Genomic DNA, 26,091 nt, shown 5'->3' with positions numbered 1-26,091 from the left:
CCTAAAGGAGATTTATTTTTATCAGTTAATGACATTGTCTGGCATGGACCCATGGACAGTACATATATTGTGATTATAATATACCCAGCTGGCTCAGTTACTGGCGAAGCTAATGTTATGATGAAATTTTTATTTTACAGAGGATACTTTGTGAAGGATTATACTTTTCCTCTTGTCAGTCCTTACCATCTATATGGATCACAGGACCCTCTTTCTTCTCCTGAGACTTTGTCCTTTCCTCTTCTGCTTGGTGGCCAAAATAGGTCTCATCTGCTTTGTGGTGCTCTGCTCTGGATGCTATGAGCATAATGCTGGCCAGGGAAGCAGAGGACATGAGGGACAGAAGCAGGCTCCTGGGGCTCAACTTTCTTCCTCTGCATCACCCTGGGCTTAGGGGGTTCTGGACAGCACCCCACCAGTGAGAGTTTGAGATACCTACAGAGCTGCAAGCCTCATCCCTTGGCCCCTAGGCCTTGCACGGTATCATCCTTGGTGCCATCTTTCCCAGCCATGCTGGCAGTCTGGGCCCACCCAATCCCTTTCAGGTTGAGGGTTGGGATCCCAAGCAACACAAACCACTCTTCCCACCACTCCTTGCCCCAAAGGGACTTGACTTTCTTTCTGGACTGTTTGTATTGAAACATAGTAGTATCAAATAAAGCCCCTACATGGCCCTGTTCCCCTGTTGGTCTGAGTGAAAATAATAATAATAATACATTAGAGAAGTCAGGTGTTTGTGTTTGAAAGATTGATGAAGCCATTGAATTGCCATATTCTTTTTAATGATTTTTTTCATACCAGATAAAGCATGGTTTAATTATTACTACTCTGGAACATAATTTATTACTCACCAAAATGGTTACATTTTAAAATATAAACTGTAAAGTCCCTCATTTCCTTTACTAATGTTGATTATTATTAGTGGAATTGATTTATTAGTGAAAATCAATTGTCCCTGAAGTTTTCCAGAGAGCATATAATTGGCATCACTAGGAGGCTCATGCTTATAGTCTTAGAAAGAAATCTTTGATAATATTTGGAAAGGATGAAAGCTTATGGTTAATGATTCCTTCACTCAGTTTATGAGTTCAGTATTTTTTTCTTAGGAATGAATTTTTCTTGTATTGTTAGCTTTTGAATAGTTGCTGTCCAAGATCATTAAATAGTCTTAAATGTTTGTAGTCCTGTTGAACATTATGGGGCAGAAGGTCAAGAAAAACAGTTCTAAAAACCAGTGGGCCATTATCCACAGATAAAGCTTTTTTGTTGTTTCTTTCTTGAAGTACTGATGAAAGAAGAACTCTAAAAGGAATTCTGTACTTTGAACATAAATGCTAAGTAATGATGGTATTTATAGAAAGTTATTTATCCCCCCTACTTTTTAAAAGATTTTAGGTATCTTGTTGATATTTTGCTTAGGAGTCATAGAAAAGAATTTGTCATAACAAGGCTGTTTTGACCCATATCCTAGGCTCTTACGTCATTAGAAGCAGAATGACTTTATCATGCCTGTAACTCTGTGTTGGACACCTAGTATGATGCTAATGCTTGAGTCTTGTGCTATTTTGTTATTTGTCTTCAGTTTTTAAATAATTAAAATTTTATTTCACCAAAATAACAAGTGTAGGCATTGAAAATGTTCTAGATGGATTTTGCATTAAATTTCATCATAAATTTTGTGTTTTATGTCTATAATAAATACATATTAAAATTATATTTCTATTTATATGTAATTTAAAACATATCTAGATGATCAACAAGCTTTGAACTCAATCATGCAAGATTTGGCTGTTCTTCATAAGGCCAGCCGACCAGCATTATCCTTACAGGAAACCAGAAAAACAAAATCTTTGTCACCAAAAAAGCAGGTATTTATTTTAGTGTTTTAATAAATACATATTGTTGTTCTATGATTTATTTTCCTTGAATATCCTGATCTTATTGAGAGTTTGTTTAAAGTACTTAGGGTTTACACTTTTGAATCAAATATTTTGTTTGTTATACATTTTTTCCGTAAGAGTCTGTTTTTTAAAAAAATAGTTGAGTTTCATTTGATACGGTAACTGCTAATATTTTATCCATTCTTAAAGTACTTAAAATAAGCACTTTTTAAATTTAAAATAATCTGTATATACACAAATGTGGATCATTTTGATTGTTATAGGTAAAATTAGTTTTGGATGTTCAACACAAAAGTGGAAATATAGTGTTTTATATTTCCCTCTAACACTATTAGCAAATGTGTCATACTCATGATGCTGTCGCTAATAGATCTTAGTGACCTTTCTTTCCTGTTGAGCCCAGATTCAGCAACATAATTCTCAACTCAGCTCTTTGGCAGATGCTATCAATTGAAGTTGATGCTGAGAATGAAACCTCTTTCTCTCTCTCTTCTATTATAAATGAATGACTAAGGAAAAATGATTTAAGAATTCTAGAAATTTTATCTGATCTCTGAATGATTTATCATTTCATTACAGAATGATGTACGAGTCAAATTTGAACACAGAGGAGAAAAAAGGTAAGGAAAAACACATTACACTTCAGTTTATTGATTTAATTAAATGTGTGTCCTACTTAAAGCTATGAGAGGTTCTTTCTATATTTTAATGAAGGTTCATGGCTTACCATTTGAGAATGTAATAGTCCTTGGTAATGTGTAATATGTATTTAGACTTAAGAGAATTTGTCAAAATTCAGGCTAAACATTAGAAATGATGAATATTTTTACATTGCAATATTAGGAAACAAATAAGATCATTTTATAATGCAGCCTTTAAATATTACCATTTCCTTTTATTTTACTCAGTGAAAATTAAATATAATTTTTCTTTTCATAATTATATCATTGTTTCACCTACTGTACAGAATTTATGTATGTGGATTTAACATTCACAATTTTGATTATTCTCAAGAGACTGCAATCATATGACACATATTAGTAACATTGAGGAAAGTGGGTTGGAATGGTGGCTGTAAATCGTTTAGCAGAGGTGTAAGCCTAACCTTCCACTGGATATCTGTATCTCAGTACAGTGCTGGAGGTGGGTGGTTGTGGTTAAAAATAGCATTGCTAACAAGGCCCAATAGAAGTTGGAGAACATGAGATTTCATTTCTGTTATTTGTGTTTCATTGAATTAATTTAATGAAATATGTCTATTTTAAGGACTTAAAAAGGCTCAGAAATCATATCACCTGAGATGTAAAAATGTTTTACCAGAGATGTTAAAAAAAAAAAGGGATATACCAGATATACAAGTGCTGTAAAATCTGCTTTTTACCTATTTTCAGTTCTTATATGGATATTCTCAGTTTTGTTTTTCATTCATGGAGTGCTGTTTATTGAGTTCTTACTGTCTTCTGGGCCATGAAGGGTTAGAGTGAGTGAAACAGCTTACAGTCTAGTAATAGGCTCCAAGCTTCAGTGCAAGCTCCCCAGGCAGCACAGGCCAATCTTTTGCAATATATGAATAAAATATGAGAATTAAAATGTTTTAATCATTCAAAACTATTTATGTTGGGGGTATGCTTACCTGTTACATATTAGCTCAGAAAATGTTGAGTTGATAGGGTACAGAAATCAAAATTTGAATACCCAAAGAATGACTTTATTCTTTTTAACAGTTTTGTTGCATTCCATTGTATGTATGTCTCATAGTTAAGTTTTATTACTTTCCTCAGTGAACATTTTACACTGCTTTTTAATGTTCACATAACAGTTTCATTGCAAATTATAAACTGCAGAACATTTTGAGAATTTCCTTTTTATAATTTTTACTAAGATAGAAGAAACTTTAGAGTTTTTGAACTTTGTGTTGAGAATTAGTACACTTGATCAAAAATGAGCCATTTTTGTGTAGTGTTCAAGTAAAGTCAAAGTTTACATTTTTATTTTTAATTTCTCACCCCAGAGATAACTGTTATAAGTATGTTATTTAATTATGCCCAAGAAAATAAAATATTTTAAAATTCTGTCTATATAGAATCCTTCAGTTCCCCAGACCAGTTAAACTGGAAGATCTGAGGTCTAAAGCTAAAACTGCCTTTGGACAATCTATGGATCTACATTATACCAACAATGAGGTAAATATGTTAAGTTTAACTTCAAGTAGTTCTTGTTTTGGAAAGTAGTATGTTCATTTCAGAGATTGTTTTAGGACTGTTGTGCTTTTATTTAGGAATTGATGAGGATTAAAGTACATTAGAGGGATAAAATAGCACAATTAAATTTGTGAATTTTAACTGACTGAAATGGAATTTTTCCATTGTTGAAAATATTAAAAGGTGCTACTGTGAGAATAATTGAATGAGAATCGATTAAAAAAGGAAATGTATGTATTACTTAAAAGTTTGCTGCTTATTTATGTTTTATTTTTACTCTGTGTACTTTACTGGTAAACTGTCTTTTCTCATGCTCTATATTTGGCTACAGAGACTGAGCTTTGGTAGCGAGACAGTTTAGTTTAAACGTATAGGATTATTTTCATGTTGGTTAAGACATGGTGAGATCATTATGTTTATGTTTGAGAGTCAGTACATGATCTTGAGGGTTCACTGTGGCATTGGGGAGCTCTGTGTCTGGGGAAGCTCCTTTTGAACTTTGGTAAAATTTGCATTGGATTAGATGACCTCTGAGGTTTTCTTCATGTCCTATGAGATCTCAATATCTTGAGATCTTAAAATTTTGAGGGACAATTTAGTTAACTGGTTAATTTGTTATTGTACCCACCCCCACCCCACCCCCCAAAAAAAATACTTGTTGAATTTGCCAGGCATAATGCTATGATTTAGGAATTGCAGCCCCTCATGGAGTTATAGACTTGTAGTAGAAGCAGACAATTAATAAATGAATTGTTTAAATTTATGAAATTCTTTGAAGGAAATACATAAAGTATTACGATAAAAGAATAAAGGCAAGGTATCGTAGTTAAATGGTACTAAGAAAGAATTAACTGAGGTGCTAATATTTCATTATGGAGACTTGAAGTATGAAAAGCCAGCCTTGCAAAGAGTTTGAGGAGAAGAACGTTCCTGGTAGAGAAAGCAGCCTGAGAGCAGTGCAGAGGTCCTGAGATGGCTAAGACATATGTGTTTCAGGAATAGGAAAGTGCCACTGGGACTGGAGTGATGGTGGAAAGCTTAGTAAAAATTAATTTTAGAAAATGTGAAATTGCTTTGCAAATGTAAAAAAGCATTATGTGAATAAAAATATTTGAAAATATTATAATTTCAAATGAATAATCATTAAAGCAGAGGAATATGCTAATGTAGCTTTATCTAAAGAAAACCACTTAAAGCTGAAAACAAAATATTTTGACAAAAAAATCCACATCCAAACAACTAACATCCTCGAACAAAGTGATGAGTACTATCCTGTCGTAATACCTTAAAATTTTATTTTTCAAATACTTTTTGGCTTTTCAGTTAGCCATGAACACCTCTTGTGCCTGACCCTATCTTGACACTTATTTCTGTTGGTTCTGGCTTGATTTCCAACTGTTAGCCCCTGAAACTCTGATGGCTTTTCAGGGGGCATGGCTAGAAGATTGGCCTAGGCTGAAGTACATTTTGGGGTGTGGGGGTAAGATGTGAGATGAGGCTCAAGGATGGAGTGGGAAGTGGTGACGGATAGACTCCACTTGGCCACAGCAGTAACTTGTTGGATAATATACTCTTTATGGGCCTTCTTCTCTTCTCTGTCTTCCCCATCCCCCTACCAGTGTTTCCTAGTGTCTTTTTCCATATAAACAGGCTTGAATTTGAATCTTTATCTCATGTTACATTTCTAGGGGCACCCAGATACATCTTTGTTTTTGTTTGGTTTAAAATTGTATCACAGAAAACTTGTAAATGTCCAGATACAGTAAGACTATAATATTATCTTGATCTACCAGCCTAGTAGGTCTGTCAAGAAAAATGATGTTAGTTTGACATTATTTGTTTACAGTGTACCTGTTCTAGTGCCTAGAATTACTGTTTCTTTGCTGAGTTTGCCCAATTTGTTTTTATAATTTTCGTAGGGTTTTCTTGAGGACTGACATTAAGTTAATTGATCTATAGTTCTCATTTTTCTAAAAATAGGAAAATTTCTCCATTTTCTGCTTCTTTTTCTCATGCTTTCTGAAGAATTTCTGGGAGTGGTTCTGCCATTATATCTGGACGGCCTCTTGGCAGGAATGTGGTAGGGGAGGCATTAGGGTGAGATTAGGTTGTGTGAAGTTTCTTGCAACTCAGAGATTCTGTGAGTATCTGTGATTCTCTGAATTAACCATGTCCTTATTCACATTATGACCCACTCAGTGCATGCCCTTAAACATTGAGAGTATGAGCTACAAATTTATAAGGGGTATTAGTTTTTTGGACCTACGGACAAGCAAAAATCTCATTTATACTGCTTATTATTACAATTCTATAAATAGTTTCTAGTATAATATAAATTTCTCTTTTCTAAAAAAAAACAAAAAAACAAAAAAACATTATTCTGTAAACTTTAAGTTTTCCAGAACCCAAACAACCATGAAATTCACACTGGGATTGGTTGGATTTATTGGTTGGGCTCCTGTTTCTCTAATAAAGTGTCAGGTGTGTATGTGTCTGTGTGTATGTTGCCATGGGGGATAGAAGTGGGGTTGTGCAAAGTAAGTGGATTTTTTATAATCTACCCATTTTAGATGATGGGTAGAGAAGGAAAACCTTTTTATGGACTATTTTCATGTTTCACTATGTAAAGTCAGGAAGATAATTCACTTCTTTCAAATTTAGGTTCTGTTTAGTAGGTTTTTAAACTAAAATTTTAATTTCCTTTTCAGAAAAGATTTATATTAACATTTAATGGATTTATCAATAAGCTAGAAGGAAATCAATTTCAGAAATGAGGCTAAAATGAATTCATCAAGTAGGAAAACATTGTATAATTTATTTAGTATAATTTAGACAAGCTGGGACTTATTGACTCGTAGTTCTCATTTTAAAATTTGTAATAGGTGACCTTAGAACATGTGAGGGATCGTATCAAAACCATAGGCAGTAGTCCAAGCTGTCACTCCAGATTTCATGTTAGCAAACTGAAGAAGAGCAAAATCATTTACATTAATACAGTGATTTAAACTAGTGTCTTTTCCTCCCAAAGCAACAGTACCTTGGAGCAGTAAATATTCCGATTATAAATATATATGTAATAAAAATAAATATTACGGTTTTCTCCTCGAAATATTAGTAAAACAATCCTCATCATTGCTTTAAAATGTTTTCTAGTGCTTAAAATATAATGAAAAAAAAATGTTAAAGATAGGAGCAAGATGTACCAATATGGTTCATAATTGATAGGCTAATGAAAAGAGTTTAAGTAGATCAGGCTTGTTCCATGATACCAGTTAAAAATCTTTTTTTATTAGAAAAAATTCTCATAGAGAAAAATAAGGTCTGATTAGCTGATAAGTTGTATAGTATAAAATTAGTTACACAGAAATTGGAAATATAATTTCAGGTATAGAGTAAACATTAGTAGATTGTATGATGGAATTCACATTAGTCCTGCTTTATACATGAGTCCTCACTTAACATTGTCCACAAGTTCTGCAACTTTATAAGCAAAACAACTTACCGTGAAACCAATTTTACCATAGGCTGATATAGAGTTAAGTTACTACCTACCACATCAGAAACTGCTGTATTTGTGTCTGGCAGGCTTTCTTAAAACATTGAATTTTTTTCATAAAGAAATCTGCAGAGAATCAGTGCACACCATGTCAGCTGTGGGTTTGGGTACAAATGAAGTTTTCACTCTATGATAGTTATTAAACAATATTTGTCAAGTGTTTGCTCTTTGCTATTCTCCGTGTTAATTGTTGATGTGTGTGTGGAGGAGGTGGAGTTGGGGGAGTGGGTCCTTGATTTCAAGGAATTTATACTGTAGAAGACCCAAAACTAACTAGGCTTTTACATTTGAATGGCTTATACACTGTGTTGATTAGAGCAGGCTAACAAGTGTGGGATATGTTCACTTGCTTTTATTCTCTCCTTCTTTCAATGAAATCGAATGTGCTTTGAAGATTATTGACAGAGTCATCCTAAGCTACTAACCTTACACTTTTTACAAAAGAAAAAAGTATTTTGATACTGTTAAATTACATGAATCATGTTTGTTCTCGGGCCTGCCAGGTGCTTTTTTGTCCTTCATAATAGTGGTCCCCAACCTTTTTGGCACCAGGGACCGGTGCTCCTGTGAAATCTAATGCCTGATGATCTGAGGTGGAGCTGAGGCAGGCAGTGATGCTAGCTCTGGGGAGCAGCTGCAAATACAAATGAAGCTTCGCTCGCTTGCTGACCGCTCACCTCCTGCTATGTGGCCTGGTTCTTACAGGCCATGGACCTGTACCGGTCCGCGGCCCAGGTGTTGGGGATTCATGCTTTATAATATCTGGTCTATGAGAGGACTAATGAAAGCAGATTTCCACATTCAGGATTCACTGTGGGATTGCTGACTCATTTAGCTTATTTGTGTTAGAGTGTAGTGGTCAAGTCACCAGGGTCAGGCATATGAGTTCCCCTCCATTGTAGCTGTCACAGATGCTCATTGTATTTGGCATGTTGATAGGCACACCTCATGAGAATGCAAATCAAGTCAGTGGTTACTATTGAAGAAAACACTAAAAGTTTCATCAATTCAGATGAAAGATAGTACCTTTTATTTTTCTATAGTTTTTGTGTGTACTTAATGTTATTTGGAGGTGAATACTATAAATTAAGTTTAGCAATATTATGGAAATATCCTAGAAAATTAATCTCTAAATGTGTTTTCTAGAAGAATTTAATGATTAATAAAGCAAAAAAAACCTGTTCACATTTATTCTATGATTTTAGTGATGGTAGGATAGGAAGTGCAAAACAGTCTAGATACATATATATGCATTCAGAATTTCATTATGCTGATCAATCAAAGAGCAAAGTATTTTGAGATTTATAATTCCATAGTAATGGAGATGCTCCCTGAAGGACTTGACCTGGCGAGATGGCTGCATGACTCTTATGTTCCTTTTCGTTTAGTTGGTAATTCCATTAACTACCCAGGATGACTTGGACAAAGCTGTGGAACTGCTGGATCGTAGTATTCATATGAAGAGCCTCAAGATATTACTTGTAATAAATGGAAGTATACAGGTATGTTGTGGGATTTTTTTTTCCGAACAAGAATTATAGGATTTATGCCTGTAAAAGTCAATATATGAAAGTAAGTTTAATATTCTGTACATATGAAACTAATAGAAACTTGGGAAGAATTATGTTAAAATAAAATTTCAAAGAGCAGACTTGATAAGACCCACAAACAATATAGATTATCTAGATTGTTTTTGGTAGGGGAGAGGATTCTGTTTACAGCCTTGAAGGGGAAGAATAGCATTAATCATCCTTTTTCCTTTGTAGGCTACTAATTTAGAACCATTGCCATCACTAGAAGATTTAGATAACACAGTATTTGGAGCAGAGAGGAAAAAACGGCTCTCTATAATAGGTAAGAAAGCTAGTGTCTGAATCATGAAATGGGTGATTTCTCAGTTTCTTCTCCATCCTTTTATGTAACACCTAAACATAACCCTGATGAATAGCACCCTGTCTCCTTACTCTAATTTATCTCATGTCCTAGTATTTGTCTTTGAAAAATTATGTCAGGTATTACAGGATTAGCAGTCTCCAACTTAAATATTTTATTTCTTTATATACCCCCAAGGTATTTTAATGTTTAACAAATTTAAATTACTCAAATTTTGACTGTACAAATAAACTGGAGGGAAAAATTAAAAGAAATATTTTAATATATTAAAATTAATGGAAGGACTAAGTTCAGAAACCTTTCTCTAAATTTTTGTTAATGCCAAGACTGCTATCAAAATAAAGATTGCTTAAAGTTTCCAGATAATGCTTTATTATTATTTTGTTAGTATCCAATTTTTATTTGCCATTAATAATGTGTTGTTACAAGTAAGCTTTTGGTGTAAAGAGAAATGCATCCTGTATGCTGTTTTTTTTTTTAAAGGAGGCTTAGAGGGGCATGAAGTGGGCAGAGGTGCTCTAACTCCCCAGTTTTGTGTATCTTTTTCAATTTGTATAAAACAGTGATAATGTGCATTTTTATATAAGAGCATTGCATTGCTCAAAAACCACTGGCATAAATGTTTTTACAAATAGGACAGTGAATGTGGTCAGTAAAGATAGCATGAAAACATACTTGAGTGATGGATTCAAAGGGGAAAAGTAGAAGAGGACACAAAACATGAAAAGGGAGGAAGCAGGAGAATGGGACAAAATAAGAGATGTAATTGGGAATCTAAGATGTAAACAGAAGAGGATTGTTAATAATGAAATAAACTAGAAGGTTTGCTTTTCAAACTAGAAGGCATGACTATTATTAATTATACATTTCTTTTTTACCTTTTCTTATCACATTGTAGTACATAGTACCTTTAACATAAAAAAATTGCCAATTCATTGTAGTTACATTGTGCAGAACAAGCTAAATACACTAGTTAAACTGACTATTTTAAATTCATTTCGAATTAAAATTGTACTGAATGCCTCACTCTTGTTCTGCTGATAAATATTCTTGTTGTTTGACTTCACTGCTGGCATAAGAAGAAACTGGAAATTATAAAATATAAAATTACTGGTCTTTTTTTGTCACCTCTTTAAACTTGGAATGGTTTTGATAGATATAACCGTTATCTTTTTTCCTTATTTACTGACAGTTATTTCCTTTGGTGATTTTCATAAAAGATAGCTAGAGGAAAAACTGCTTTGGGATGGAAGTGTATACTGGTGTGGAGGTCTTAACCAAGAGTGCTCTGGCATACCCGTTACTAACAAAGGTTAAGAAAAATGAGTTATCAACAAGAAGATGAAGAGATTTTCATAGCTATTTTAATTCCCTATCTCCTTCCAGTAATGAGTATATTGGTCGTTTTTTGTTGTTGTTGTTGTTGTTTTTATAAACAAGGGTATATGGAAGGAATCAAAATATGATCATAGTTGTGAGCATATGATCACAAGATCACAAAAATATGATAAAAAATGTACTCATAGGTGTTACAAAGCCTAAGTCAATTTCTGGCTGAAAGTTGAGCCCCCTAATCATTTTAGAGTCAAGTGTAGGAAATTACCTCTTTTATGCACATCTGTTGGTAATCCCTTTGTATCTCATTATTAACAAATGCTGGCTTATACTTAAAATGACTCCTTAACATAAGGCAAAAACCTTTTTTGCTTTAAATCTGACTGGAACTTTTAATGCTCACATAACTTCCCTCTATCTTTTTTTATATAATTTCAAAAAATTAGTAGAAAAGGGGAGAAACTATGTTAATAAGCATAGTGTTATTTCTGTAGAACCAGGTAAAAATAAGTGGATTATTGTCTAATAAGAAATGTAGTGATTAATTAGATGAACTATATTAGATTCTCTGATTTTCTAAACATGGCTTGCCACACAAAAGTCTAATTTTAAGTACCCGAGAATAAAATCTGGGCCTCCAAGTGGAAAACACACTAATATGGACTAAATGATTAAGAAGTCATCTCACTTAGGTTTCTAAAGATTAAAGAGCAGGAATGGAAAGAACATAGAGCCAAATGTAGATAGCATATGTTTATTATGAATAATTTTAGTATCACAATACCCTTGCAAAGGAAGGATTTAGTACCGTATTTATAGGTGTGGAAACAGGTTCATGGAGATTGGATAACTTTCCCAAAGACATACAGCTGATAAATAACTGCAACTGGGATTCAAACTTAGGTCTAACTCTGAAGCCTATATTCTTTACACTACATCATGATGCCTTCCATAAATTATGTTAAGAGGTAACATATCTGGGTACACGTGACCTCTGGAAGTTCAGAAGCAGTGGCATTTATCTTAAAATCTTTATTGTATTATCAACCCTATAATGCAGTCAGAAGACTATACTACCTAATAAGTTACAAATGAATATTACAGTGAAGTTAATAATTATAGAAAGTTATAAAAACATTTGAAGCTTTGTAGACTTGAATGTTCTGACAAGTTTTAATAAAAACTGAGTTTCAGTTGCTAAAATTTTTGTACTATAGTCCAGAAATTCTGTGTGTATATTTAATTAAAACAAAAATTGGTTCTTGCTGATATTTATAAAATCATATATTTTCTCTTTTGAGGTCCCACTGGTAGAGATCGAAGCTCCCCTCCCCCAGGATACATTCCAGATGAATTACACCAGGTTGCCCGGAATGGGTCATTCACCAGTATCAATAGTGAAGGAGAGTTCATTCCAGAGAGCATGGACCAAGTAAGCAAAAGTTGGATATGGTTTTTTATTTCATTAAACGGAATGTTGTCAAGGTCAGTGTGGTTTGGCAGGGGTGTGTGTGTGTGTGTTACCTCTTCTCTGCCCCTGTACCTTCCGTCTTAAGTGAACAAAATAGTAAAAAATGCAGGAAATTACCCACTAATTTACATGTTCTTGTGTTTATTCATGTATATAGAAAACTAGAAAGCTGGAAAGCCGAAAAGACTGATTTTCTTATATTGCTCATCCATAAATGAATAAATGCATGTGTTTGTAATCCCGGGATTAATATTCAGATCCTAAAATTAACATTTGAAAGATACATTAAAACTACAAATATTTAACTTCGTGAAGGCGAGGTTTGTCAGCTTTCTAAAACATTTTAAAAGGTTTTTAAAAGTTTTTTAGTATTGAAGTTTTTCCATGAAGTTGCTGCTGTTTCCTTAACATTGCATTGGCTGCTTATATTATTGCAATTTTCATTTCTAATAATGTAGCAGTCACAGCATCATGAGTCTCAATTTAGGTGGGACCTTTGTTCGGTTTTCAGTGAGTAAAATTATGTGAAATCATTTAGCTGATAGTCCATAGAGAAAGTCTATTTTTCTCTCAAGAAATTTTGAAATCATAGCCCACCTATAAGGGACAACTACATTTTAAACATTTAAAAATGAGTAACTGGGTAGTGACTGCTTTTGAATATGGGGTTTCTTTTTTAGGTCCTGAAAGTGTTCTGAGATTGTGGTAAGAGTTGCACAACTCTCAGTATACTAAAAACCATTGAATTTTACACTTTAAATGGGTGAATTTTATGTTACATGAATTCTATCAACAAAGCTGTTAAAAAAAACTAACTTCTGGTTATATCACATCAAATCATAGTGGAACTCTATATTTTTCTAGATGCTGGACCCGTTATCTTTAAGCAGCCCTGAAAATTCTGGCTCAGGAAGTTGTCCATCACTCGATAGTCCTTTGGATGGGTAATGTTGATTTTAGTTTTGTTTTTTAATATATTTGTGGGTAAATATGCATATATATATGTATGATAGTATGTTATCAACTCCTTTGTGCTACGTTCAGAGAATGTAATTGATACTTGTCTATACTTAACGGCAAATGAATTTTCTTAGTTTGGATAAACCCCTTAACCTCATGGGGCTCAATATCATTATTAAAGCAATATCTGATTATAATTGCCAAAATTTTGTATTTAAAGCTAAATGCAAACTGAGAATTTATGTAAGTTTACTTTTAAAACTGTGTGTGCAAAACTGCTATCAAATTTTTTATTAATATGTTTGGTTTTGGAGATTTCTTGAGTTATTTTACCTGTTCAGGATTATGTACATTTGGCACCCATTTATAAATAACTTACATTTTTGGTAATTGTGGCCCAGTATGTTGGTTGTGATTTAAAATTTAAGTACTTTTGTTTTGTGAAATAGCTGTTTAGGAATATAAGGCAGGTCAGATTGCAACTGTGAATATTTTGTTATAGGTGTTCCCTCTCTCCTGGTCTCAGTTGGGACAGTAGCACACAAAGTCACCCTGTTGCACAGAGTCAATGTCTTTATTAAAGTCTTTATCTGCTTATTCTCCTTTAGGATTGCTTTATGAAAGCAAATTGAAAATGAAAGCAAATTGTGAAAATATAACTAATACTGCATGGGAATATACATTTAATTTTCTGTTACCCGTGTACATGAAACCTTTGTCTTTGCCCATGTCTACCTCAAGACAGACATTTAAAACATTTAATAAATTCAAGGAAATAGAAATGTGAATGAAATCTATATACTTGATGAGTTGGAAATTGTCTGTTTTTTTTTTTTAGGCAAGGCACCCCTTGGTTGACCTCACAGATTGCAAGGATCTTGTCAGCTTACAATCTCTTATTTTTTATGCCTACAGCACCTGGTCTTCCTAGGTGGTCTCTCATCCAAGTAATAACCATGCTTGACCCTGCTTAGCTTCCAAGATCAGATGGGATCAGGCTGGTTCAGGGTGGCATGGTCGTAGACGGAAATTATCTCCTTTCTGTAGATGTCGAAACAGTCTTAGAAAGGTGATTTGCCAAGGTTGCAACAGCCAGTTAAGTGGCAGGGCTAGGATTGAAGCACAAGGATTTCCAAACATCCCTAATTTCCAAGTGTGTCATTCTTACCACTGTTCTCTGTGGGCCAATTTTAATATTGCATAAAGATTTATTAATGTCTTATTTACAAATGTCTTAATTTAATGTGACATTTTCTGCTTTTAGAGAAAGCTATCCAAAATCACGAATGCCTAGGGCACAGAGCTACCCAGATAATCATCAGGAATTTTCAGGTTAGATTTATCTACATTCTAAATGTTTAAATATTTATGCTATTGAATAATGTTTTAGATGGTAAGGAGAGGGGAATTATTTTTTAATCAAATAAAAATGTGTAAATGTGTTTCTCATCATTAGAAATATTTGACTTATTAACGTACAAATTTCTTATGTGTATTAATAGACTGTGATAACCCTATCTTTGAGAAATTTGGAAAAGGAGGAACATATCCAAGAAGGTATCATGTTTCATATCATCATCAAGAGTATAATGATGGTAAGTTGCTGGAAATTAGATCACAAAACAGTTCGTGGAAATTCTCAAAAATAATCAATAAAAATAATATTTCCTTATTTAAATAATACTATTAAAAATAAATTTGTTCCCAAATCACTTAGTTTTCTGCCTAAAAATTTTTTTAAACAAATTTAATTATAACTAAAACTCTAATATCTTAACTTTATGCCAATTTACCTCATAGTATTTATCTTTCCCTGAGAAGAAAAGGAGTCATTAATAAATTATATTAATTAGAAAGTTACTCTTTAATGAAATTCATACTTGTATTTTCTTTTTAAGGAAAAACATTGCAACCTATAAACTTTACAATTTTTGTTTTATATTTTAAATTATTATTGGAAGTGAGAATAAAATCTTTTTTTTTCTTTTTTCATCCAAAAGTAAAGGAGTTCTATTCTATGATTTTACGAATGTGTGTGCATATGTTTTAACATGAGATTATTTGAATTTGTATTCAGATGCTGTTCATTTTTTCCCTACTTTCATATTTGCTTTTACCTTTTGTCTTCCTTGTATTTTCATTCATGATTCACTTTCACAAGGATATTTTTTTGAACTCTTCAAAGAAAACCACTACTCCTAGGTTTAAAACATATAATCAAATAATCATTGATATTTTGGTTTCTTAGCCTAGTCACAGGAGAAATTTCTGTTCCTTACATTACAAGTTTTAAATACATTCAATTATAACATATTAAAAGTTTTGAGGTAATTATATTTTCGTTTTGTAGGTCGTAAAACTTTTCCAAGAGCTAGAAGGACCCAGGGGACCAGCTTCCGGTCTCCTGTGAGTTTTAGTCCTACTGATCACTCCTTAAGCACTAGTAGTGGAAGCAGTATCTTTACCCCAGAGTATGATGATAGTCGAATAAGAAGAAGGGGAAGTGACATAGACAATCCTACTTTGACTGTAATGGACATCAGCCCACCCAGCCGCTGTAAGTAATAAAAATTGGCATAGCGAAACGTATAACAGAAACTCTACAGAATTTTATAGTATTAAAAGGAATAAATGCTAAGCCAGTCCTCAGAGTGAGACCAGCTTCTCAAAAGAGGTAAAAATGATATTTCTAAAGGTGGTTGGAATATCAGGTATAAGCGTGGTATTACTGCTAATTGCATTTGATGATTCTGTCCTTTGCTTTTATTAGGAAAATTGTTACCAATTAGTCATCCATTAATTCATTTCACATGTCCTTGTTGAGTTCCTGCACTGAGATTTCAAATGCAACCTGAGATGTAATCTAATAGGGAGAATGATGTGTGGAGGAATAATATAGTATAGCATTTAATCTAGATCTTAAATGTGAGTAGGAATTTACCAATTCAGGAGGTGGCATGTGCTAGAGGCCATGGCATGTTCTTAAAGTGGAGAATAGTTCTTTTTGGGCTGAAGTGGAGGATATCTTACTTGAAAGAGTGGGAATAGGTCTAGAATGGTAACTGAGGCTTGATTGTGAAATATTTGGACTTTGTCATGTAAGCAGTGCATACAAAGATTCATGCTCAAAGATGGCAGCAGTATTTGCATACTCCAAATTCCTCTCTTGTGCTAGTGTTGTCATATTTTACTTTAATATCTATTGCTGCTATTTTCACTTTAGACAGGTATCTTTTAAAGTGATTAAAAAATAAGAGAAGGATGTCTTTTATATGTACCTTTAGTTTACTTCTGTAGATCTTTATGTAGATCCAAGAATCTGTCAGGTATCAAATTCCTTCTGCCTGATTAATTACTTTAACCTTTCTTGTACTACAACTCTACTTGCAATAAATTCCTTCAGCTTTTGTTTGAAAAAGGTCTTTATTTTTTATTTTTGAAAGATTTTTTTTCTGGGTGTAGAATTCAGGGCAGTTTTTTTTTCTTTCAGCACTTTAAATCTATTTTTCCATTGTCTACTGGCTTATATACTTTCTGAGAAGTGTGCTATAATTCTTATCTTTGTTCTTGTCTGTAGTTTGATTTTTCCCCTCTGTGGCTGCTTTCAAGATTTTCTTGTGTTAGAATGAGAGTGAGGCTCTTTCCAACTTCCTACATCATAGGCAGATGGAAATCTAATTATATATGTGGCTGCAATAAAGATTACAAATAGTGCATCTTATATCAATGGCATCAAATTGAGTAAAAGATAGTATTACATTCATAACTTCGGAAAACAGTAATTTCACTGGAAAAAAAATGAGTTATGGGATTATGAACCTTGTTTGGGTTTAGAATTCTTAGAAAATTGACAGAAAAATTTTCAAAGATGATCATTATGAACTTGGAGGATCATGAGTTTTCCTTATATCCAGGCATATGCAATCACTAATGCAGTATACTCGTTTATTCCTTAACCATTTTTGTGCCACCTGGCTATTCCTTTTTAAGAAAATGTTCTTTTTTAGCACCTCGTGCTCCAACCAACTGGAGATTGGGCAAACTGCTAGGCCAGGGAGCCTTTGGCAGAGTCTACCTCTGTTATGATGTCGATACAGGAAGAGAGCTGGCTGTTAAGCAAGTTCAGTTTGACCCTGATAGCCCTGAGACCAGTAAGGTAAGAATTACTGCACAAACAGTGCATAATCACTGCACACAAAAAAAGCTTGTTTACCAAAATAAAATACACAATAGAATTTTTATTTTTCCTTACTATAAATTTTTCGCAAAACAAATAGATGAGACATGTTTATATACTTCGTACTGTGGATTTTTCTCTTCTAATACCCAGTTATTTTCCTAATCTGATTTAGTGTTGTTTTAGCTACCTTCCAGGACTGTTATAAAAGTTATTGTTTAAAGACTTTAAAACGTTTATTCCTTAGGAAGTAAAAATTTTGTAATGATATCACCTCGATAGTCTATGAAGCTTGAATTTTTTTGCTTTTACTAACAGTGCTTTTGTATTTGGACAAAAGATTTAACAGTGAATTCTGTCTTTTAGGAAGTAAATGCACTTGAGTGTGAAATTCAGTTGTTGAAAAACTTGCTGCATGAACGAATTGTTCAATATTATGGCTGTTTGAGGGATTCCCAGGAAAAAACACTTTCTATATTTATGGAATATATGCCAGGGGTAAGTTAGTACATCCTTTGTAAATAGACTTACTCTATTTAAAGTCTTAGTTGAGGAAAGAAAAACAATAAAACTGATCATAAAATGTAACACCTAGTTAAGGACTTTTTGGAAGAGTTTTAAATTAGAGCTTAATATAATTTTATTTTCTGTTTTCATCTATCTTTGTATTTTTTAATTCATTTTTTAAAAAAATGCTAAAATATACTAAAATAGGTTATAGACCTCATAGCAGTCCATACTCAGATTTCCCTAAATGCCTTGAATATATCCGTAATAGTTGGTTTATCCAAACCAGGATCCAGTCTAGGACCACACATTACATTCACCTGTCTAGGACAATTTTTACATTTCACAAATAGACCAGGCTAGTTGTTCTGTTGACAGTTTGAGTTCATAGATTTCTCTAATTGTATCCTCATGATGTTATATAATTTGTTCTTTTATCTCCTTATTTCCTGTAAAATCCAGGTTAAATCTAAAGTCTAAATTAGACTCAAATTCAACATTTTTTATTAGAATACATCTTAGATGATGCTGTGTACTTCATGTTGTATCCCATTAGGAGATATACAATTTCTGGTTGTTACATTGTTAGTGATGCTCAGATGACTGCCAGAGTAAGGTATTTGACGTCTTGATTCCTCCATTGTAAAGTTTTGTTTTTTCCTGAAGACCAAAAAATAATATGAACTGTAGCAGTGGCATATAGGAATATCCAGTTCCTTTTCAACCATTCACATTATGTTTTTAACACAGATCGATAATCATTGCCTGAATCAGTAATTTCATTAGAAGGTGCAAACTCTGTCATTCCTTCTATGTTATGTTTAGTATCTGTAGAGTGCGTTCTAATACTAATGATTTTCAAGATGGTATATTTACTTACTTAAAAATACATGCATTCCCATAATTTAATATTCCCATAATTTAATTTAATGTTAGAAAAAAGGTTTTTGATTTATGGCTTTTTAAGGGAGTTGTTTATCAGATTTATATGTAGAATGTACAAGGTTCCAGTTTAAGCTTATGGATCGGTAAAACTGTGGATGAGCATCTAATAGTAATGGTCTTAACTATCCTGTCTCACAGTAAACTTTGTTTCTCTTCCTCTGGAATTATTAACTGTTTATAGTGACAATTCTTACTCATATTGCTACATTTTATTTTCAAAGATTCTATTGGCATTGTAAATTAGTTTTTTAGAAAATCCCCTTTTGAAAACACATTGGTGAGATGTAGTAAAGGCTATAAAAATATTGAAGCCTTTTGGACTGGTAATCTCACAGAAATTTATTCTGCAGAAGTACTCCTAAAGAAGGAAAAAGCTGCATACATTATTTTAGTATTATCTGTGATGTGAAAAAAAGGAAATTAATTGCACACAGAAGTAAATTGTGATATTGTCTAAGAGAATATATGTTAAAAATTAAAATTGTGAAGGCTTCGTTAGAGGAAGTACTTATAAGAGAAAATAATATAAAATACTTTTAAATAATTATTTTGATGTTTAATAAGTGTTTGTATTTGGACAAGGACTGAAGACACTTAGAAAATGAAAATGTGTTTTGTTGGGATTTGATTGATTTTTCTCTTATTCAGATTTCCATTACTGTTTATGCAATAAATATTTAAATTAAAATAGAAAATAATTATACATAAGTGTGAATAGAAACTCAGATTGTTGAAGATAAGATTAAAATGGTTAATTGGTTACAACTGGTTTATATCACAAATGAAGCTGGGTGTAATCTTTACACATTTAGCAATCTTAAGACTAAACCAGGACTATTCAGGAAGAAGTGTTATGTCTGTGTTTCTCATTAACTGCACTTGGTTTTGTAAGGGCAGCTATCACTTCAAAGTATAAATTGTCATTCCTTGAATTTGAAAATCAAGTTACCTAATTAATAATAGTTCATTGACAATATAGTGAAGTGTACATATGGTAATAAGCACATGGCATATGTGGGCTGGATATATATGTTCCTAGACTTTCCTGAATCTCCAAGTTTGTTAATGATGCTATATAATTTCTCTCATTAAATTTAGTACAGTGGACCCCTTAGTACCCTAGATTCAGGCTTCATCAAAATTTTCATTCTTTTCTTCAGTCTTCTCATATATAGCATTCCATTCCTTAGTTTATCTGGAACGACTTTCAGACTAGAACCATAACTTTATTTTATTTTGGACTAGCAGTTGATTTCTTTGTTAGGTTTACACACACACATGCACACACACTATTTTTAGGTGCACAATGCTTTCCAAACCATTTCAGTCGTTCACACCAAAGAAGATAACATTTTATGGTACATAGAGATGAACAGACTATACCAATGGATCTGTTAGTGCGATAGGCTACTGGCTCAGCTGCCTGAGAGCTTAGAGGATCCATAAGTCCACCGCTCATTTGCAGCCTATAAGTATTTGGGGCATATTGTTTGGAAAGCTCATTTCTAGCTCTGTTATTTTGTGTATAAGTAGAGGCACAATAAGTAGACTGAACAAACAAGCCACATTGAATAATAGGTGAGGGTGGTTGGCTGGATTCATTCATTGCCTAAGGCTTGCCACCTGTGTTTGCAAGTTTGGGCCAGCAGAATTGCATCTTGCTATCCCTTCAGTGATTGTTCATGAATAGTGGAAACAGCAAATGGTTAAACCCATGAGATCCAAGGATCTACTTTTATGTGACAAAGTACATAATTTACTAAAATTCAAGGAAAGGCAGAAACATTTGAATATATTCTCTGTTTTAAAAAAAGATTTTGTTCCTCAGGAAGCATTTATTTCCATCTTTCAGAGTGATTGATTATTCATATTTGCACACTGGAATCAATAGGGAAGCTTTTGCAAAATTCAGGCGCCTATGCCTCACCTCAGACTGATTCAGCATTCTCAGAGCTGGCACCTCATCCTGCCTTAAAAACACTTAAGAAAATTTGAAATTCCCTCTTTATGTATTTTTGTCTTTTGACCTAGAACGTTTAGTATATAAAGGAAAAAATTTTAAATCTCATGTATATTCTCATTTTCTAATCATACCCATCCTTCCTCTTGAGAAGTAAATTAATTAGCAGATGTAAATAAAACACTATTCTAAAAACAAGAAGAAAAAAATAAATAAAACTAAAGTAGGACATATGTAGAAGAGCAAGTAGGAAAAACAAAGATATATTCAGGGCAAAATAAAGGGATATAAAAGTACTGGAGAATTTTTAAAAACACAGTCACAAGAAATAGGTGATAGAATCAACATAGTTATAGAAACAGGAGTATTGGTCAAAAAACAGTTTTAAAGGCTTCCTCCAGCTGTGACTCTACTCTTACACACTTCTAGTCAGGGAATATAGTAGAGATGGCATATAATGTCCTTACTAAGAATTCCTGTGCTCTCCAACTAAAGTGTCCCACTCTTGAACTAGGGTTCTTTTAAAAATAAAAGTTTAATAGTGGTTTTTATTTTAAATCGTACCATAGTTTTCTTTTGTTTACTTTTAGGGCTCAATTAAGGACCAATTAAAAGCATATGGAGCTCTTACTGAGAATGTGACTAGGAAATACACTCGTCAGATTCTAGAGGGTGTCCATTATTTGCACAGTAATATGATTGTTCATAGAGATATCAAAGGTAAGTAATGAGATGTTTTTTAAGTACACAGTTCTTTTTTTATGAATATGAATGAAATAAGTGATATGGTTAAGGAATTTAACATTTAAATTACATCTATCTTTAAAATACCATAGAAAAACAATCTTGCTTTCTCACCAACTCAGTGTTCCAAGTAGTCCTGATGCTCAGGTCTCTACCACTGTGGAGTTCCCCTGTGGGTGTTCACAGAAGCAATGAAGTTCAAGTGAGACCATGTTTTCATACATAGAGCATAGGCATTAGAATATAGTGGTTAAGAAAAGGGGCTCTAACACCAGATTTCCTGATTCAAATTTGGGCTTTATCCATCACTAACAGTGTTACTTTGGACAAGACACATTATCTCTCTATGCCTCAGTTCATCATATTTAAGGAGAGTGAAAGGAGTACCTAACTCATAAGATTCTTGTAAGGATTAAATGAGTTAATGCTAAAACAGTTCCTTGTACCTAGAAAGCATTCAAAAGTTAGCTGTGATGATGACATACTTTACGTTGAGATCATATTCAATTAAAGCCATTGGAATGGATGTCATTACCTAGGGAGAGAATAAGAAGTCTCTCAAAGAAGAGAGCCTTAACACTGAACTTTGATGAACTTTAACTCAGTTAAGCTCACTTTTTAAAACTCGTCTGTTTTCAGGGGTCAGGTAGGGTAAAGTAAATGCGTGAAGTGAGACAAAAGCAAGTGGTGGAGGTGTGTAAATTTGGAGAGTATTTAAAACTTTGTATTGTAGAATATACCTGGAGATTTGATTCTATAAAAACTGAAGTTTGGTTTTGTAAATACTGGGTTGTGATCCCCAGAGTCATTCCAATCAATCGATAAGAATGATAAATATACAGATATATATCTATATCTATATATAGATAGATAGATAGATAGATAGATAGATAGATAGATAATTAAAAGTTTATTTTTGATTGGTCTTTCTGGGGACTCTTAAGAGCTGTCAGGTGTTAACTTCCTTCCTATGGTGAGCCACACCCTGAATATGGCCATATTCTGGTTAAAGAGAACATTCCTAACCAGTTTCTGGTGATAGTAGAATCTGCTCCAGAATACCTGAGCCAGATCACATGTACTATAATGGGGTTTGCTAGTGAGTCTGAGAGAATGAGGACATGGCTCATGATCTAAAAGAAATAGGAGCCTCTCATTTCAAGATCTACCCAGCTTAGGCAGATCTTAATGGTCAAGTACAAAAGATGATAGTTTAAAGAACCATGTAGGGAAAATATTTAAATGTGAATTACTCTGTTAGGAATGATCTCTTTTCAAACCAGTTTCTGGTTAGCACTCTTAATGAGACAAGGTAAAGGAACTGAATGGAGCTACTCCCCAAGTATACCCTCTTCTAACCTTGTCAGGAAGAGTGATGGGCCATACAGTAAAATGAGGAGGTTGGAAATGAGCTGCATTAATATTAAAGTATGACCTAGAAGAAACATATGATTAACAGTGGTTATTTCCAAATGTCAGAATGAGTGGTAATCATTTAGCATATTTTTTATTTTTTCTTTATTTCCCAAATTTTTATAATGAGCAAGTTTTAAATTGAGAAGGAAAAAGAGAGATAGTTGATTACTTTTAAGTTTAAAATCCATGAGTTCATCATGAAAACTTAGGATAAAAACTAATTGATCATTGTAGCTTGGGAACCAACTCCTTATTTCATAATAGAGTTCCTTTATTCTGTTTTTTTTTTTTTTTTTTTTTTTATGAACTATAGCATTGAGGACCTAATAGTGGATGAAAGGAAACTTATCTTTATAGAAGTATTTTGGCTAACAAATGAAGAAGGAATGATAGAAGAGTACTACTTTGTAACCCTTAATGAATTAATAGGTATAAGTTAACAGCTGCCGACATCACTAAAACAGAGACTGTCTAGCATTGCATACTTCCTTCCTATCCTTAAAATATATCGTCAGGTATGAAATGGTTTTGTTAAACAAACGAACAACCTGAGTCTGATCGAGCTTCTAGATTCAGGTACCAAATTTTAGAATTATAGAACATATATCAGACAGATAAATATGACCTCTAGGGATGGAATCAGCATAGATCATAGATCTAGATCATAAGATAGCTACAAGCAAATAACTTAGATTCTTCATAAATTGTAAAGGAAGAAGATTAGAGAGAACTTTGTTTAGGAAAGACTTAAAAGATACATTGAGTCTCAGTGTATGGACCTTATTTCGATTCTGATTTTTTTTTTTTTTAAACTAAAAAACACTGAGTATATATTAACATTATTAAGGAATTGTTGTCCATCCTCTTAGGTGTAAAAAGGTTCCTTATCTTTTAAAGAACTATCGATCATGATGTTTTGAATTTGCTTCAGATAATATGAGAAGGGAAGAGAGAGTAGCTGGCAGTATGGTTGGGGAAATATTACCCAGATGGTTGTTGGGGTTGGGTGATGGGTACGTATACTATTCTACCTGCTTTTGTGTATGTTTGAAAAATATTCTTAATTAGCTTACTTTTAAGCTATCCAAAATAAGTTAAAAAATTTGAAAACTATATTGGGAACCTGGCTACACATTTTCTCAGCCCTTTGTATGGATGGGCATTGGTTCAGCATTGGTGATTACTCCCTAGAGGTAACTTTCCCTGTCTGTGACCTGCCTGGACCGTTCCTTCCCAGTTTGTAGCCAGTAAAATCTGGCTTGTTTGTTGTCTTTTCCCTGGTTGAATGTTTTAGAGATAGTGGCATTTTTTTTGACAGAGTCCTTCTTAAGTATTGGATGTGGGAGATGTTAAATGGTGTAAGGGTAGATAGTGCTGTTTTACAGGATCACTGGTACTGTGTCTCACTTAGGCTTATGGCATGCAGAGAATGGACCTTGTGTCCTCCCCTGGAGAAAGGCTTTGGAGAGCCATCATTGACTAGGCTGGGGAGTTTGCTGGGACAACAGAAAGACAAGTACTGAAGCTTAACGGTGGGGATGGACAGTCTACATTCTCTCCACTTTATAATGTAGCTTTTCTCCACTATTCACTCTCTTTCTTAGAGGCCTTTGAAAAGGATAGGGGTTGGGAGGTAAAGGGGCAATGGATAAGAGGACAAATAGGATTTTTAGAAAATATAACATATGGTTAAGGTTACAGAAGACTTAAATATAAGAACTGAAGTAAAGTTTAAAAATTAAAATTTAAGTTAAAATAAATTGCTTATTTAAAAACAGGTATTTTATATGAGAGACCAGAAATAATTTATATGAGACAGAAACAAGACTTATGATCCCAGAAAAAACAATTGAGTTTAAAAAATGATAATGTGGAAAATAGAGAATAAAAAAAATGAACCTCGTATCTAGATCTAGGTTTCTGATATCATTCTCTATTAAAATGAACTTTTGAGTTCCTTTTAGGGCTCCTTGGAGAAGTGGCTGATTTTAAGGACCGGTGCAGGAAATATACAGGTTGAGCATCTATCTAATAGTGTCTGAAAGTAAGAAAACGCTAAAAACAAAACCCTAAATCAACATCAAACAAGAACACAATAATCTGGGATTACAAAGGGACACAGGAGCCCATAGAAAGAGTTCCTAATGGCCAAAGCTGGACCAACTTGTGCAAGAAAAAAAAAAGTCATATTGGTTTATAACCCAAGGTATAAAATAAATATCCATGTATTCATGCTGATATAAATGAATGATCTAACAAGTAAGTGAGAGAGACAAATCTACCATGCAGCATAATTCCAAATAATTTTTGTGTCTGCTCAGCATGGAGCATAATTTTTGTGTCTGCTCAGCATGGACTGCACATAGTGACCTTCTCCCAAAGAGTGCAATATGCAAAGGGGAGAAAGAGTAACTTCACAGTAGAGAATTCAACAGCCCTTAAGCCAGGCAATCAAGGTCGGTTTATAATAAATAAAATTAAAAGTTTATTATAAAAGTAAATGAAATTTTGAAACAGAAAGCTCAAACTTGCTTAGAAGAGATTTAAAATGTATAGCAACTGAGAAGTAGAATTACTATAAAGCAAACCGCAGTGTTGAGAAAAACTAAAATGACTGGTGCCCCTTTTTCAAAGGTAATTAAGCTCAAATTGCAAAAAAGATTTAGCCACAGATCTCAAGGGAACTGGTAATAAGATATGCAACCATTATCCCCACACAGTTGGTTTGAGTGTCTTGAGCTGATAGTAGATAAAAGCAGCAAGTGTATGCCAATGGATTGAGGGTTTTTGCAAGCCAGATTCACGATTGATTCCCTCTCTGTTTTACATTTCACTTGTGAACTGGTTTCTAACTTAACTATTTGAAGAACAGAATCATTAAATGCCTTACTTTTATTATTTGATGTCCTTTAAATAAAAGTTTATCTTTACTATCAACCTTTAGAATAATCAGAATTATGATCCCAAATGGCTTTACACACCAATGACACATTCAAGGACACGTAAATAATTATTGACTAAATCA

The 26,091-nt window shown here is 33.3% G+C and overlaps 1 protein-coding gene and 1 pseudogene across 2 annotated transcripts in view; one reads left to right on the top strand and one right to left on the bottom strand.

Moving 5' to 3' along the window:
- MAP3K2 (mitogen-activated protein kinase kinase kinase 2) overlaps positions 1-26,091 on the top strand; it is a 77,891-nt gene that overhangs the window by 40,013 nt on the left and 11,787 nt on the right. For both annotated transcript variants that reach the window (XM_011363652.2, XM_011363651.2), the window contains exons 3-15: positions 1,750-1,868; positions 2,481-2,521; positions 3,985-4,084; positions 9,047-9,160; positions 9,425-9,512; positions 12,188-12,318; positions 13,222-13,301; positions 14,582-14,649; positions 14,820-14,912; positions 15,668-15,874; positions 17,325-17,473; positions 17,861-17,992; positions 21,497-21,626. In XM_011363652.2, the coding sequence (XP_011361954.1) occupies positions 1,750-1,868; positions 2,481-2,521; positions 3,985-4,084; positions 9,047-9,160; positions 9,425-9,512; positions 12,188-12,318; positions 13,222-13,301; positions 14,582-14,649; positions 14,820-14,912; positions 15,668-15,874; positions 17,325-17,473; positions 17,861-17,992; positions 21,497-21,626 (1,452 nt within the window). The remainder of the gene's footprint in view (positions 1-1,749; positions 1,869-2,480; positions 2,522-3,984; positions 4,085-9,046; positions 9,161-9,424; positions 9,513-12,187; positions 12,319-13,221; positions 13,302-14,581; positions 14,650-14,819; positions 14,913-15,667; positions 15,875-17,324; positions 17,474-17,860; positions 17,993-21,496; positions 21,627-26,091) is intronic.
- Positions 14,224-14,342, bottom strand: LOC111742185 (annotated as a pseudogene).

The sequence above is a fragment of the Pteropus vampyrus genome, unplaced genomic scaffold, assembly GCF_000151845.1.
Source record: "Pteropus vampyrus isolate Shadow unplaced genomic scaffold, Pvam_2.0 Scaffold87, whole genome shotgun sequence".
Taxonomy (NCBI): Eukaryota; Metazoa; Chordata; class Mammalia; order Chiroptera; family Pteropodidae; genus Pteropus; species Pteropus vampyrus.
The sequence above is the reverse complement of the archived record's forward strand: the minus strand, read 5'-3'. Positions and strand labels throughout refer to the sequence as shown.